This window comes from Symsagittifera roscoffensis, chromosome 2 (assembly GCF_963678635.1).
Source record: "Symsagittifera roscoffensis chromosome 2, txSymRosc1.1, whole genome shotgun sequence".
NCBI classification, from domain to species: Eukaryota; Metazoa; Xenacoelomorpha; order Acoela; family Convolutidae; genus Symsagittifera; species Symsagittifera roscoffensis.
In genome coordinates, this window is record NC_087063.1 from 4,858,765 (window position 1) to 4,873,326 (window position 14,562).

At 36.3% G+C, this 14,562-nt stretch overlaps 1 protein-coding gene across 1 annotated transcript; it reads left to right on the forward strand.

The window, feature by feature from the left end:
• The first annotated feature begins 1,296 nt into the window (after positions 1-1,296).
• On the forward strand, positions 1,297-13,522 carry LOC134840342 (microprocessor complex subunit DGCR8-like). Its single transcript, XM_063856104.1, has 5 exons — positions 1,297-1,769; positions 4,010-4,279; positions 4,641-5,159; positions 5,685-6,008; positions 12,324-13,522. Exons 1-5 carry the CDS (start codon positions 1,304-1,306, stop codon positions 13,349-13,351), a joined length of 2,607 nt encoding a protein of 868 aa, XP_063712174.1. The 5' UTR covers positions 1,297-1,303; the 3' UTR covers positions 13,352-13,522.
• The last annotated feature ends 1,040 nt before the right edge of the window (positions 13,523-14,562 follow it).

Genomic DNA, 14,562 nt, shown 5'->3' on the forward strand with positions numbered 1-14,562 from the left:
TTTTGAAATTCTAAAAAGCAGTCAATTTTTTGGCCTCCTTGAATGCATTGACATTTTCTAACAGTCCGTTGAATGTTTTGTTTTAAGAGTAGCAGTGGTAGGTCAAATAGTCAGTGGTTTTAATTCAACCATGATCCGGTGCTCGTTGACCTCTCTCGTGTATTATAACTTGACTCACTCCAGAAAATTAACCAGAAAAATTGTAATTGTCCAGGGGCTTAACAACAGTTGCTATCTCCCCTTCCTCAGGAGTTCGACACTCTCTCCACTGAGAATATCATTAAAGTATTTTAACTTGTTTTTTAAATTTTTTTCGCTGAATTTTTATATAATTACGCACAGTTTTGTTATATAAGGTTTGCTGTTTTCCGAGCTAATTCGCATAATTTAGTGCGCAACAAATGTTCTCATATTTAGTATCTGATTATCATGTGTTTTATCCGCTTTAATGTTGACTCCCGATGAGGGAATTTCTTTCATTTTGAAAGCTTACTTACTTCTTTTGTTTTTTTTGCTATTTAAAGCTTACGTTTGCAATTTTTTTGGGCTCGACTTTGCGAAGTGCAGTTTGGCCTCTGTTGAAATTCTAAAATAATGATAAGACATTATTGTTTGCCTAAATATCATCACGAACTTTGCTGTCGCTGAGCGAGAAGCTCATCCAGCATAATCGGTATCTAATCGTCGTCTTTTCTAACAATTGCCTGCAAAAAAAATAAAACGAATGAATTAAGAAGAAAATAAGACGTTGAGATTTTAGTAGCATGTGATGTAGCCACTTTGTTGATGGGTGGTGTTTGAACAAAGGAAGGTTTTATGGAGCAGCTGACTAACTCCGAGAGCGCGTGGTTTGAATCCCGCAGAGGACATTTGAAATCTTTTTTGCCTAATTTTTTAGTTTTTCGCGATCCATGTTTGTTTTATATATATATATATATATATATATATATATATATATATATATATATATATATATATATATATCTCTTTCGATATTTGTTTTTGTTTGTTTGAATTAGTTCCTTTTTTGCTCTATTCTAAATGCTTCAGCTGACTTTATATTGGCTAATTCGCCTCATTTTATGTTGATTGAAGGGCTAAAATAGGATTATTAACATGTTTTTACAGCTCGAAGTTTTTAAAGTATTGAAAAAAGCGATGATTCCAAATTTTTTTGAAAAATACGAAAAAAACGTTCGGAATTTTAATTTCATACTAGTAACGCTGTTTTAAACTAGCTGTTTCATACTAATTTCATACTAGTAACGCTTGTATATTTTGTTCGCTTTCTAGAGTTTTGCAAATGAGTTCTGATGGCGAGTATTTGAGTGAGGGGGAAATCTTCACAGATGATGACGAGGACGATCAATTGAGTTCTCCGTCTCCACCGCAGTCGACTAAAATCGAGATATCTCCTTCTAAAACAAACTCAACTAATCAGCCTCAGTCTAAATTTCAACCTAACGTATTGAAACTTATTCAATCGCACATAACACCTAGTGCAAATGTAAAATCAAGCTCAGATTCACGAAGTCACAATACAGTTCAAAATATATCTGCAAGTATTTCAAAAAATTCAGGAACTGGAAACGCCCCAATTGTCGAAGGAAAAGAAGCCCTAGGCGAAAATAAGTTAGACGATGCTACTCAGAAAATAAAGACGACTGATGAACCGATTGACCAAATTGTGAGAACAGAAAAATCGAAAACTGCCGAAAATAATGATAATGATGATGATGATGAAGAAGACGATGACGAGCAATCAATTGGTAAGTAACAACTAGACTTGTAATTCTTGTCAATTTCGGCCATGCTGATTCGAAAATTAGTCTCAAGCGACAATTAAGTAAAATTTAAAAGATGCGAAATGCACAACCTATCAATGCAATGATTACTGATAGATTAAATGACGAAAAGAAAGCCTAATTGCGCGCTCATTCATATCAAAATTACCATGAAGTATTTGGGTGGCCACCAAATGATTCAAGTTTAAGACGTACATAAATGGTTTTTCCTTAGAAATTTTCAGAAAAAAATCAATTAGTAGTAGCAGGGGCGGATTTAGGGGGGGGGACGCCCCCCTCCCTCAGGGATTCGACCCCCTGCCGACCCAAAGGGTCCCCCCTTTGGTACTTTTTAAGAAATCCATTTTTTGCCGACCGACCCTAAAATTTTTCTAAAGGCGCCTTAGGCGCCAATATATACTAACTTTGAGGGGGAGCGCGCGCCAAAAAAACGCAATTTTTTTGTCAAAATTTTTCAAAAAGTGCCTAAAAACGGCTTTTTTGACCTGTTTTTTTTTCAAAAATTTGCCTGCGGCGCAGAAAATTTGGCCAAAACAGGGACTTTTTAGTGCTTCAGAAGATCTCGGAAAATCAATTTGGTCGACCTAAAAAAAAAGGTCGTCAAAATTTTTGAAAATCCGCCCCTGAGTAGTAGTATATAGTATAAGACTCAATTAAACTAAAGGGAAAATTACAAAGTGAATAAAAGGACAGAAAAAAGACAAACTCAAAGAAGGATAACCGGTTACTGTGCAAGTAGCACAGACTGTTCCAACCATAGTCCTAAAAATTACAAAGTTTTTTTCAATTCTATGTCGTTGTTTTGGAAAACAATTATAATGCAAAAATGATCAGAAAAAGAAAAAAAATATAAAACGCTAAATACTCGGAAAAAAACTAAATTTACTCGAGTACTATTTTAAGCCTGCTGACTTGCTTTACTCGCTCGAATTGAGACGAAAAATCAAACATTTCAGACCGGTTTTTCTCGACACTGGGAAAATTTCTTGGTATTTTTTACTCTCGTTCAAATCACGACTGAAAGGGCTGTAATGTGATATAACACTGAAATCACTCCGATGATTATTTGTGGCAGCTGATTTTGCTTGGGAAAAAAAGAAAAACCAAAACACATCCGAATACAGAGTTCTTCCCCAGTTTTCAAATGGTCGGAAGAATTAGGAAATTTAGAGCGTGTAATAGCACCGTATAGTATAGTCCATGAAAATTTGTTCTGCAAAGTATTTCTCGTTAGTGCAAGTATATCTTCAAGTAGTCGGCTACCAGTTGAATAGAAATATCATAAGGAGGAACAAACTCTACACCGAGATTATCTTTCAGATCAATAACCAGTCTTGAGACTCGGATGAAATAGGATTCCTCGCATAATCGCTGTTTTATGTTCTTGTTCACCAGCTTTTTGATGCAGCACTCCACATAGATCTATTAGTTAAAACTCGGAAAATATCATTGAACTTGATGAAGTTCTTGCCAAGATACATGTTCAGATAGAACTTGATTTCAAGCAATGGTAGGGTATAAACAAAAGGTAAGGTTGCTGATAATTTAAGCGAACACGTGTAAGAAGTTAATTACCCAAAAAAAAACACTTGAGCTAGCGATAGTTAAGAGACTAGTTTGCGTAAGCAACGAACATCTGGGCTCCAAACTTCAGACCAGAAAACGATGATCGATTGCCTACATGCGCTGATGTTTTAGCCGGTCAGTCCACGGCAAGGAATTTTTTGCCGTTTCCTTTTCTGATTTCACGTTGACTCATATGTTGCGTGACTTCAAATCAGTCAGCATGAATTTGTCAAAAAAGCTTCCTTTGCAGATATCATTTCATTTCAACTCTTCTAGATTTTCACGCATTTCTGAATTATCTGTATTTTAAAAAATTTTCTGAATTTTTTCGATTATCAGACCGAATTTACGAAATTTGTGACCCGCAATTCACATTTGACAACACTTTATCCATTTTTAATGCATGTTTTACTTTATTTTATCAACAATATTTAACTCTAATTTTTGCTGTTTCCTTGCCTAAGTCAATTCCCTTTTGCTAAAAGAACAACAGTAAATTTTAGAAATACTTTCAAAACAAAGAGTCTTGAATCTTTTTCGACTTGGATTTTTTTCTTTCATTGAATTTCAACCGGCTATCATTGATGTTGGTTTTAGTTAATACCAAAAAGAAACAATTAAAATTATACTGATTTTAGACGACGAAAACGGCGACCAATCAGATATAACTGAGGTCGGAGACTGCGACGAGTATGAAGATCCGAACGAAGCAGGCAGAAAAGTTGGACAGAGTGAGAGTAAAGAACAGGATGAGGAAAATGTTAAGTCGAGCACTGAAAGTGGAGTCAATGGCAGTAAAGTTTATGGGAAAAGCGGCGTAGTTGTTAAATGTCCATTTGCAAATTCAGGGCAACAAGACAATAATCAAGACATCATCAGACAAGGAGCGCAAAACAGTAGAAAAAGAGGTTTAATTGTCATAAATAGTTTTTTTTCACATTTAGTTTGTTCCAGACATATCGCCTGAAAATTAGAAAAACGAAGGAAGCGCTGCGTAGAATCTGTTGTTTTCGATTAAAGTTCAATTACACGAGGCAATGGTCCTTAGGAATCAAAATTGGCGATTTTTTGTTAAAAGAACTGATTCAGACTCTAAAAGTGTTTTGAAAAGAGAAAGCCGTATGATTGATCAAAATCACTGTTTCAAGTTTTGTTTCTACTGCTTTTCTAAAAGAAGAATTTTTTGTTCAAAGTTGAAAAAAAAATTCACAAAAAGAAAGAACAAATCTGCTTAACTAAAGGTTTATTTTTCCATTTTCGGTTTATTAGGCCAAGAAGAAGCAAACGAATCATCTTCGAAGCCAACATATGAGAGCACTCCACTAGCAAAGAAAGCTCATATAGAAGAGTCATCTGTCAGTTTAACAAACGAAACGAATGGCTCGAATGAAACAAAAGACTCGCCGGAGATAATTTCAGATGCGACTCCTAACAAATCGCCCGTAAAACGACGAAAACCCACAAAATCAATCAGGAATACGGGCAACTATCTATGCACAGCCTTGGATCTCCCCAGATCAAGCCAGCCCCTTCCGTTTGGCTGGAAACCCATCATACACGATACAGGGATCCCAATGTACTTTCACGTAAAGACTCGTGTAATGACGTTCTCGCGACCTTTCCTGCCTGAAAATGGCAAATGTGTGAGAAATTGCGAGCCTCCGATTAGCAGCATTCCTTGCTTGGAGTACGAGTATTTTCTGAAAAGCAAAAATAGTTTGACGGAAGAAGCCTCGAAAGTTGACATTGGTTCTGAGGACTACCAAGCGACACACGATGGTCCACAAGGTTAGAATGATTATTTGTTCAAGTCAGTTGAGATTGTTCATAAGTTGTAATTTCGAGGGTTGGAAAGGGGTTTGCTAGAGCAGTATAATGGATAACAGTTAAGAAAGTTTATCAGTTTATATTTTGGCAGACCAAATTCAATTTTCAAGCTTTGCTAAAACGCTCTAATGTCCTTGTTTGCCAAAAAAGTCTTCAACATAAATGATGAATTTGTGAAAAGCCTTGCTGGTAATCCCGAAAACGTGATTTAAAAATGGGATCAATTTGTGTTTGCTTGATAAAAATAGTAATAATTGGATATGAAACTTTTGAGTGCTAAAAATCGAACGCCTGAAAGCAAAAACAATCCAGCCGCCTAAACACGCCCGAGTGACATATAAAAATTGAGGCTGTTAGATTATTGTCAAACATTTTGGTAATCATTGGAACCGATTGAAATGGTTTTTCAAGGCTGTTTATTTTTTAATGATTTAACCATCTTTATGAATGAATTTTTGTGTTTCAAAACAAAATTATTCTTTACAGGAAATAATCATGGCCAACCTGAAAACTCGACTCCTGGAACCGAAGATGCAGCTGAATCTCAAACGAGTACTCAGCTTGCGTCCGAGGATCAGTCTATTTCACAAGAAGTAAAGACGACTAACAATTCGTCATCTGTCGCTGCGCATGAAAAGAAGAAAATAGATGTGATGAAAAACATGCCGAGTAATATTACGAATGAAAGTCTGGGAAGTTATGTGGAGAAGCTGTTTGTGGTGAAATCGAGACGACCTCTAAGTGCTCTTAGGGAGCAGAAAAGAGCAGTTTTGAAGGCCAAGGAGACTGCCATCAAAAAAGAAGACAGAGGTGAGAGTTATAAGTATCAAGGTTATTGCAGCGACAAACGGTTGATTAATAAGGAGTGAATTAATGAGATTTGAGTGATAGTTCCAGTAGTAATTCAGATCAAAAATATATGGTAAATCACCCGCAAAAAGTTGCTCGAACCAATTATTAAAGGTCATGTTTCATCAGCTAATTTTAATAAAAAACGGGAAGTGATCTTTCAGTTTGAACCGAATAAGGAAGATCAATTCCAGTTCAGTTAGGAAAAATCACCAATACCCCGCCTTTCAAATTAGGTGGTCCCTAGTAGAATGTCTCGGAAAAATGCAGTTTTGCATCTTCCCAAGTTTTTCGTCAATGCGTCTGCAGGCATGTTTGCTGTTGGTAAAAATGTAAATGCCACCTTCTCCTGTTCAACTAACTCTCGAAGGAAGGCTAGTTTTTTCGCAAAATGCTTCGTCTTTCTGTGGTTCAATGAATGTTTACTTAGGGCAATACTAGCTTGGTTACCAACGAAAACTTCCAAAGGCCTATTACAGATTATGCCTAAGTCGCTAAGTATGCCCTGTAATTGAATTCATTTCTTTACTGTTTCGACAACAGCATTGTATTCTGCTTCGGCTGTTGAAGTTGATACACAACGCTGAAGTCTGCTAGACCAACTTATTACACCTGAGTTGTCACTGAGCTTAAAACAATATCCTGAGGTACTTCTCCTATTGTCTATATTTCCAGCCCAGTCCGCATCCGAAAAGCTAACAAGATTCAACGCCTTATTCCTCTTATATACTAAAATTTCTCAGCCTATTGCAAAATCAATTGCACCAGATATAGCCTTCAGAACTTTACTGAGAAGTCTGAAGCACCAGGATTTGGCTCTTAAAAGGGTGGTAAGTTGCCTAACCACCCACCTTACGAGTTCAAACCATCTTTCGAGCATAGTGCACTTTAAATGACATCATTTAGCACAGGGCATAACATGCCTTGTGGTGTCATTCTCGTGCGGCAACTTCAGAAAAGCCCATAGGCATTGGGATTTTGCCATGAGTTTTTTAAACGGTCGGTCTGACTGTAGAACACAGTCAGTCCACTTTGGTCTGTTCAAACATAAGCAGGGTTGCTTCAGACATACCCAAATATAAATACCTGGACATGAATGCCAGTGGCTTCCAAAACCGATCTGGCAGCTGGTCAACGACCGCAGCGTCATGCAAGAATGTCAACATACCACCCGAAGGATCGAACTGTTAGTCTTCAAGCACTATTGGCTGCCACTCCCTATTACCATTTCTGGTACACCGGGCTTGTGACCGGTGTCTAGCTAGGTTTTACTAAAGGTCTGAAGGCTATATCTATACTAAAGGTAAGCTTTTTGTTCCTAGCAGATATCTTAGAAAAAAATTTTCGGCTTTCCAATGCTTTTCACCTGGGTTTTCCACAAAAGATATTAAAAGGTTTGCTGCAAAGCAAATGTCGGGTCTACTTGACAAAGCTAGGTAATTTAGACAACCAACAAGTACTCGATAGTCACATTTTTCATATTTTCTTGTTCTATGCTACCTTCTAAAGGACAATCTTCTTTTGTCAGTTTTTCGTTTTCACCAAGAGGGGTTGTTATCGGTTTTGCTTCGGTCATCTTAAATCTTGATATCAATTTTTCAACATTTCTCCTGGCTTATCCTAATTTCGTTTCCTGAGTAATTTATTTTCATCCTAAGAACCATTTAAGATCACTTATTTCGTTTATCTCAAATTTTGTAGAGATATTGTTTTCAAACCAGCTACAGAAATTTTTGTCTGCTCCACAAACCACGATATCATCGACCCTCAAGTAAATCGAACCTATCTCTCCCTCCATCCTCCCAACAAACAAGCACTCATCAAAAACTGAATTTTCAAAGCCGTATTCCTCAAGATAGCTTTTTAGAGTCCTATGCCATGTTCTACCGGACTGCTTCAGTCCATAAAGCTATCTGAAGCAGTCCGGTAGCCTTTAGTTTGTCTTCAGAAGACAAACTAAAGGTTTTCCTTCTTCATCAAACTTGTCGAACCCTTCAGGTTGCTTCATAAGAATATCTTCATCTAGTTTGGCATTCAAGTATGCAGTTTTAATGTCTAACTGTCTCAACTCATACCTATTTTGAACTGCTAAGCTCAGGACTATTCTTATGGTCGACATCTTGGTTGTAGGCGAATACGTTTCATGAAAATTCCTTCCCTCAACTTGGCTAAAACGTTTAGCAATAAACCTACCCTTAAACCTGGACATTTCACCATTAGGTCCGTACTTCAAAGCAAAGTGCCACCTGCTGCCTATAGGTTTTTCTCCTCTATTTCTAACTAGTTCCCAAACTTTGTTTTTCTCTAATGAATCAAACTCTTTTTTCATTGCTTCTTGCCAGTCAGGGTCTGCTAAAGCTGCCTTAGCAATTTTTGGTATATTTTAGAGAATTTCTCCAAAAAATACTACATCACCTACTCTTTCTCCTTCATCACTTTCTATCTTTTTCTCAAAGTATAACTTAGATTCGTCAAAACTAACGTTTCTAGACTTTTGCACTCTGAGTTTTCCTTCACTCTCAATTCCTATCAGATAAACTTTACTATTTTCCGATGTCACTAGGAAAATTCCCCTTTAAGAGTTTTTGTCTAGTTTTTGCGAAACTGTTTTTCCACAAAACTATACGCTACACACCCAAAAGTTTTCACAAAAATAAGGTTGGGTTTTTCTCCATACATAGACTCGTAGGGTGTTTTGCCTATAGCAGAATGAAAGCACTTATTTTTGAGATTAGTAGCCATATTAAGAGCATAAGGCCAATAAGTTTTCGATAAATAGGCATCAAAAATCATGCAGCGAGCCATTGGAGTAATTGTTCCCGGCACCCTTTCAATCTTTCCGTTCTCTAGATATCTAGAAAAACTGTCCTTAAAACCTATAGCATATCTATGTTCATCTTCTGCTATTGGGTCGATAGGACCTAAAATATCTGTGTGAAAAATATCTAGTGTCCTGGTTACCCTGGTGTAAGAATCTATCAGGACTGGCTTCTTTTTTGCTCACAAGTTTCACAATTCTTATTTTTAAAATCACTTATCTTCATGCCTTCAACATGTTGCTCCAAATGACTTAAATCTTTGTAGTTATTATGACCCATCCTGCAATGCCACTGTTTTAATGTGCTAACTACATAACACTCGTTTTTTCCTACAAAAGTTTCCCATAAAAAGAGACCACTTTCCTCTCTTAATAGGTAAACTGAACCATTTCCCAGACGAACAAACGAGCTCGCACCAAAAACAACTTCTGCTCCTGCTTTCTTCATTTTTGGTACACTCGGCAAATTTCTCTTGAGTTTTCAGGAACGTACAAAGTATCCTTCAGCTCAATCATCTTAAACTCGCCTTTCTCATCTTTCACTCTGAATCTAACTTCACCTTTCCCTAAAATTTTTGACTCAGAGAAATTTTCATTGCTAACCGATTCTTTTAAGTTCTCACCTAAACTAACAAACATGTCTCGATCCTTAATCATAATACTGGTAGCTCCAGAGGCTACAACTAAGTCCTCGCTCGGAGACACTCCACTCAGAAAACTAAAATGAGCCTCTGTTTCAGCTGCTAGATTCTGGTGTTCTCGTTTAGTCTTACTAATGAACTTTTTCTTTGCTTGGCAATATTTTGCAATATGTCCAAACTCCTTACACTCATAGCACTGAATTTTCGCGCTTCGTCTTCACTATCTCGTCTGCTGCCTAAGTTTTCTCTGCACTCTTTCGACACATGTCCTCTTTTATGACACTTGAAACAAAATCTATTCTCGCTATTAAAAGCATGCTCTTTTTCAATTACTTGTCTCTCGCTATCAAAATTTACTAAATCTCTTTTTAACTCATCTAAGTTTTTTTCATCTCTACTAAACTTAGAAAAAGTTTCAAATTGTTTTGGAAGTCCTTTCAAAATAATTGAAATTAACCTTTTTTCACTCACTCCTTCGTTCACTTGTTCTAAGTTATACTGAATCTCCTCTGCTCTAGTCAAATAATCTATCACTGTTTCATTGCTATTCTTTTTCAAAGTTGTAAGTTCGGAGATTAGTTTTTGCAGCCTGGGTCTTTCAAAACTCTTAAACCTTTTCCGTAAAACATCCCAAGCTTTGCTACCATTGCCTTTATAAGGTCTTAAAAACAAACCGATTTCTTATCTAGAGACTGCACCAGTTCGTAATAGATATGCAATTGTTTTACTTCAAAAATCTCTTTTCCTTTATCTATCGCAGCTTGTTTTTGATCACTGCTTGCATTCGGTCTTAAACTTGGCATTAAATTTCTATAATCAACTGTCTCATCTAAAATCTTGTTTAACTTCAAGTGAAAATTTCGTGCCTCGAATTGCTCTTCAAAGTAGGAAAAATTTCTTTCTTTTCCCGAAAAAACTATCCTATCAGTTTTCGGCATTTCTTTCCTAATCCAAATTCCTATTTTTCGAGTTAATTCTTACGCAAAGGTTAAGCTCCAATCAAAAACTCAAAAAGTTAAGTATTGCCCTAGGTAAAGTTCAATAACCCCGTTTCCTCTTACATCAAAATCATATATTATAAACATCAATATCGCCCGCTTATATAACTATGCAAGTAAATCTGAATACCTTAATCTGATTTGGAACCTAACGGAGTGCGTACCGAATAACACATCAGCAAATTAGCAAAGCTAAGGTCCCTCCTCAGATTTCGTACTAGGTAATATATATATATATATATATATATATATATATATATATATATATATATATATATATATATATATTAATTAGCAAAATAGAAGTTCGTTTTTTATTCTGGGGTATCAGTTTCTTTTTCTTTAAATGGCAATGTATTCTTTGGATTGATTTTGTGTCGGATTCGAGCAACCGCGTACGAACGAATTTATCCCTCCGCAAAAACTGAGTATAAATCAGCAAGTTTTACAAATAAAACATGTCATTTATCAGTTTGTTTAGGTTTTCTTTCACTGTCAAAAGTGTTGTGATTCTTCCACTGCTGTGCTCACTCAGTGCCCCTTCGTGTAGCTTTTGACCGTCTTCTCTTCTTCTCTGTTAAGTTTCCCTGCTTCTATCGTCAGAGTTGTCTATCTCTAGAAGTTGTGTTGCCCTTCTTCTGTCGTCAAAGTTGCCTGTCTCTACTAGTTATGTTGCCCTTCTTCTATCTTTGCACTTCTCTGTCTGATCAATCGTCTATCTCCAAGTAGTTTTGACCTGCTTCTATTATCGCAGTTCTCTAACTGATCAGTTGTATATTTCAAGTTGTGTTTTTTCACTGTCACAACTCCACTGCAAATCTCAGTTTTTTTCCTTATTCGTTTGAGCAAACAGTCAATCTTGACTCCTGACTTCTAACTCGTGATTCTGCATCTGGGCCCATAACCTATCAAGGTTATTGCAGCGACAAACGGTTGATTAATAAGGAGTGAAATAATGAGATTTGAGTGATAGTTCCAGTAGTAATTCAGATCAAATATATATGGTAAATCACCCGCACAAAGTTGCTCAAACCAATGATTAAAGGTCATGTTTCATCAGCTAATCTTAATAAAAAACGGGAAGTGATCTTTCAGTTTGAACCGAATAAGGAAGATCAATTCCATTTCAGTTAGGAAAATTCACCAATAATAAGCGAAGCTAAACTAGAGTTGCGAAGCCTAACTATCTGTGCAGAGTCATAGAGTGTTGTGAAACTAGCACAGATTCTTTTGACCTCATTGATCATTGCAGAAAATAGATAAACATTTAAAAACCACAAAATCTCGAAACCTTTGAAAACATAGTTTGAATCAATTTTTTTAAAAAGAGAATTTGTTGTAGAAAAGAAGATTCTTCGTTAAATTATCCCTTGATGACTCTATTTGAAAAGGAAAAAATAACACGTTTTTTGACACAAAAGTTTTTAGAATTTTTTTTTGAATGAGCATCACAACTGAAAGGGTCTCAATATGTTACCGTGGTTACATGAAGATCTACCCCTGTTCCATTTTCTCCTATGCGACGCGACTCTAGACCCGATAGTTAAAGCGTAGTTTTTATTATGTAAATGTAGCCAGCCCATTTTTGGCTTAAATTAATAAAATTGCCCAAATTTTTGGGTATGAATTGCGCAAAATAAATTGCACCATGTTAATTCTGGTTAACTCCTAAGTTCAAAGTAATTTCTTTCTTCGTCTTCATTAGGTTAACCCAGTTTGAAAATGAATGCTAAGAATTTCTTATTTTGTTAGTTTTGTCCAGATGAGTTAAATTAGCAATTTGGCTCAAGAAAATGTCTTGAAGTTAATGCATGTTTAGGTGTCCCATTGATGATTAAAAATGGAGACAGGTATGAAAACATCCGCATCTTAGAAGCAAATCACACGACCAGAACTTACATAACAGTATTGAACGACTACGCCACGAAAGCCATTAAAGCAACTCCAGTCTACAACTGCTCAAATGTCATTGTACCATCAAGCGAAGCTACAGTAGACACTATTGCGAATGCGAATAGCTCCTTAGACACGAGCTCAATCACAACTTCAAGTGCAGTAAACTCATCAAATGCGGCATCGCATACGCATTGTGTGATCACGATTTTAAATGTGAAGTACGGAGAAGCGATTGCGGTTGGAAAACGTCCGGCTAAAAATCTGGCTGCGAAAGAGGCGCTTAAAGTTCTGTGTCCAGAAGTTCTCCGGGCTGAAGAGACTGATTTGGATTCGGAAGATATTCTACTGTCCAGTTTGAATTACAAAGTAAGACTTATCGAGGTGTTCAAGCGATTCCTCATTGGAGATACGAAAGTTGTGGAAGAGTTGAAATTAAGAGAAGCTTCGCATTTTGCTCCTATGCAGTTGTTAAATCAGTTTCTAGTGCGAAACGTGGCGCCTTCCAATATGAAACTACACACCAATTTCACTAATGTGAGAGATCCCCAAACGGGAGCAAAAATGCACGAGTGTGATTTGACATTAGGACCTAAGTACAAGGCGAAATCGATGGGTAAAACCCAGAATATAGCAGCGCAGTATGCGGCTTTGATGTTGCTTCAAGAGCTGCACCCAAGTTTGAGTTATTACAGTTCTCTGATTCGTCTGTATGGAATTGACCCTTCGGAAGTTCAAATGCAAAAAGAGCGTCAAATACGTGAGGAGGTCTCCCAAAGTCAAGATTCAGACGCCTGTGATACAATTCTGAAGTTGCTTCGAGAAGAAATGAAGAAGGCTTCAGAGGTCAAAGGTCAAGAGGGCAAAAGCAAAGAAACATTTGATGTGTTGAAGATTTCACCAGAGGAACCAGAGTACTTCTACACAAAACTGTGGGACTTTGGAAAAGCTTAATGAATTATGTTTGTTTTGTTTATTAAATTAAATTATTCTATATCTTTTTCTATGATTTGTAGTGTTTAGTAGTCATTTAATATATGGCCTTTTTGGCTATCTGAATTGACGTTGTTTTCAGGATGATTTAATTGTACTTAATTTTCAACTGATTAAATTATAATGTTATGAAGAGCGATTACTCTGTTTTTAATGCCAAAAGACGTTCTCCGTGCGTCAGAAAGTTTCGTTTTTGAGCCAAATAAAGCTTACTTGTCTTGCCTATCTGCATTGGATCTGTCTGATCTGAAAGAACGGGTTGTTTGCTGCTAAAACGCATATTGTCCAAGGTTACTACTATGATGGACAGTTCCTAGAAAAACGCTACTATGATAGACAAGTCCCGGTAAACAATTACTGAACTTAGGAAACTAGAACTTAGGTATATTCAACAGTCAGAGTAAAATAGGCAAATTGGATATTGGAAAATAGTTTGTAAATAAAAATGATTAGAAAAACAAAGATAAGTCCGAAAAAATTTTCTCAAGGTTTTTGAATTGTTGAAATTTTTATTCGCATGATAGCGTTGAAAACTTCAAGAACTAACTCTACTCGAGTAAAACTAAGTCTTTAGGTATTAAAATAAGCATAAATAAGCTTTTCCTCCTATGGTTAGCCTACCTACTCGCTTGCTTTATTTGCTCGACTTTAAACTAAAAATCAAAAATTTTAAACCCGTTTTTCTCGACACTGGGACAGCTTTTTAAAAACTTTTGAAATTACGACTGAAAGGGCTTTAATATGATATATCACGGAGCCAAGTTCGAAGATAATGTGTTAACTGTTTTTGCGGAGGAAAAATTAACACACCATAATACAAAGTCCTCATTTTAAGTGGTCGGTATAAAAAATCTGAAAAATTTCGATATGGAGTTGTAACATTTATACTGTTTAAACAAGCAATGCTTGTGTTATAGTATGAACTATCATTTTCTTTCGAACAAAGTCGCAAGTATTTTTGCGACGCGAATATTGTTGCGATAACATTTGTTCATTTTGAATGGGTTCATTTTGATCAATAACCAGTTATTAAGTACAGCCAATGCCAAGAATTTTAACAACAACTATTCACTGCTCTATAAATTGCGGCATGTTATGTTATTTGGTAATTTTTTCTTCAAATTGACTAGTACTGCTAATGCGTTACAATGGCAGGTGTCATTTAAGAAAAT

Excerpts from the sequence above, each read along its gene's own strand:
- LOC134840342 (XM_063856104.1), top strand. The coding sequence starts at position 1,304 with ATGAGTTCTGATGGCGAGTATTTGAGTGAGGGGGAAATCTTCACAGAT. Across the intron at positions 4,280-4,640 it reads GCAAAACAGTAGAAAAAGAG|GCCAAGAAGAAGCAAACGAA; the intron begins GTTTAATTGTCA and ends TCGGTTTATTAG. Across the intron at positions 5,160-5,684 it reads GACACACGATGGTCCACAAG|GAAATAATCATGGCCAACCT; the intron begins GTTAGAATGATT and ends TATTCTTTACAG.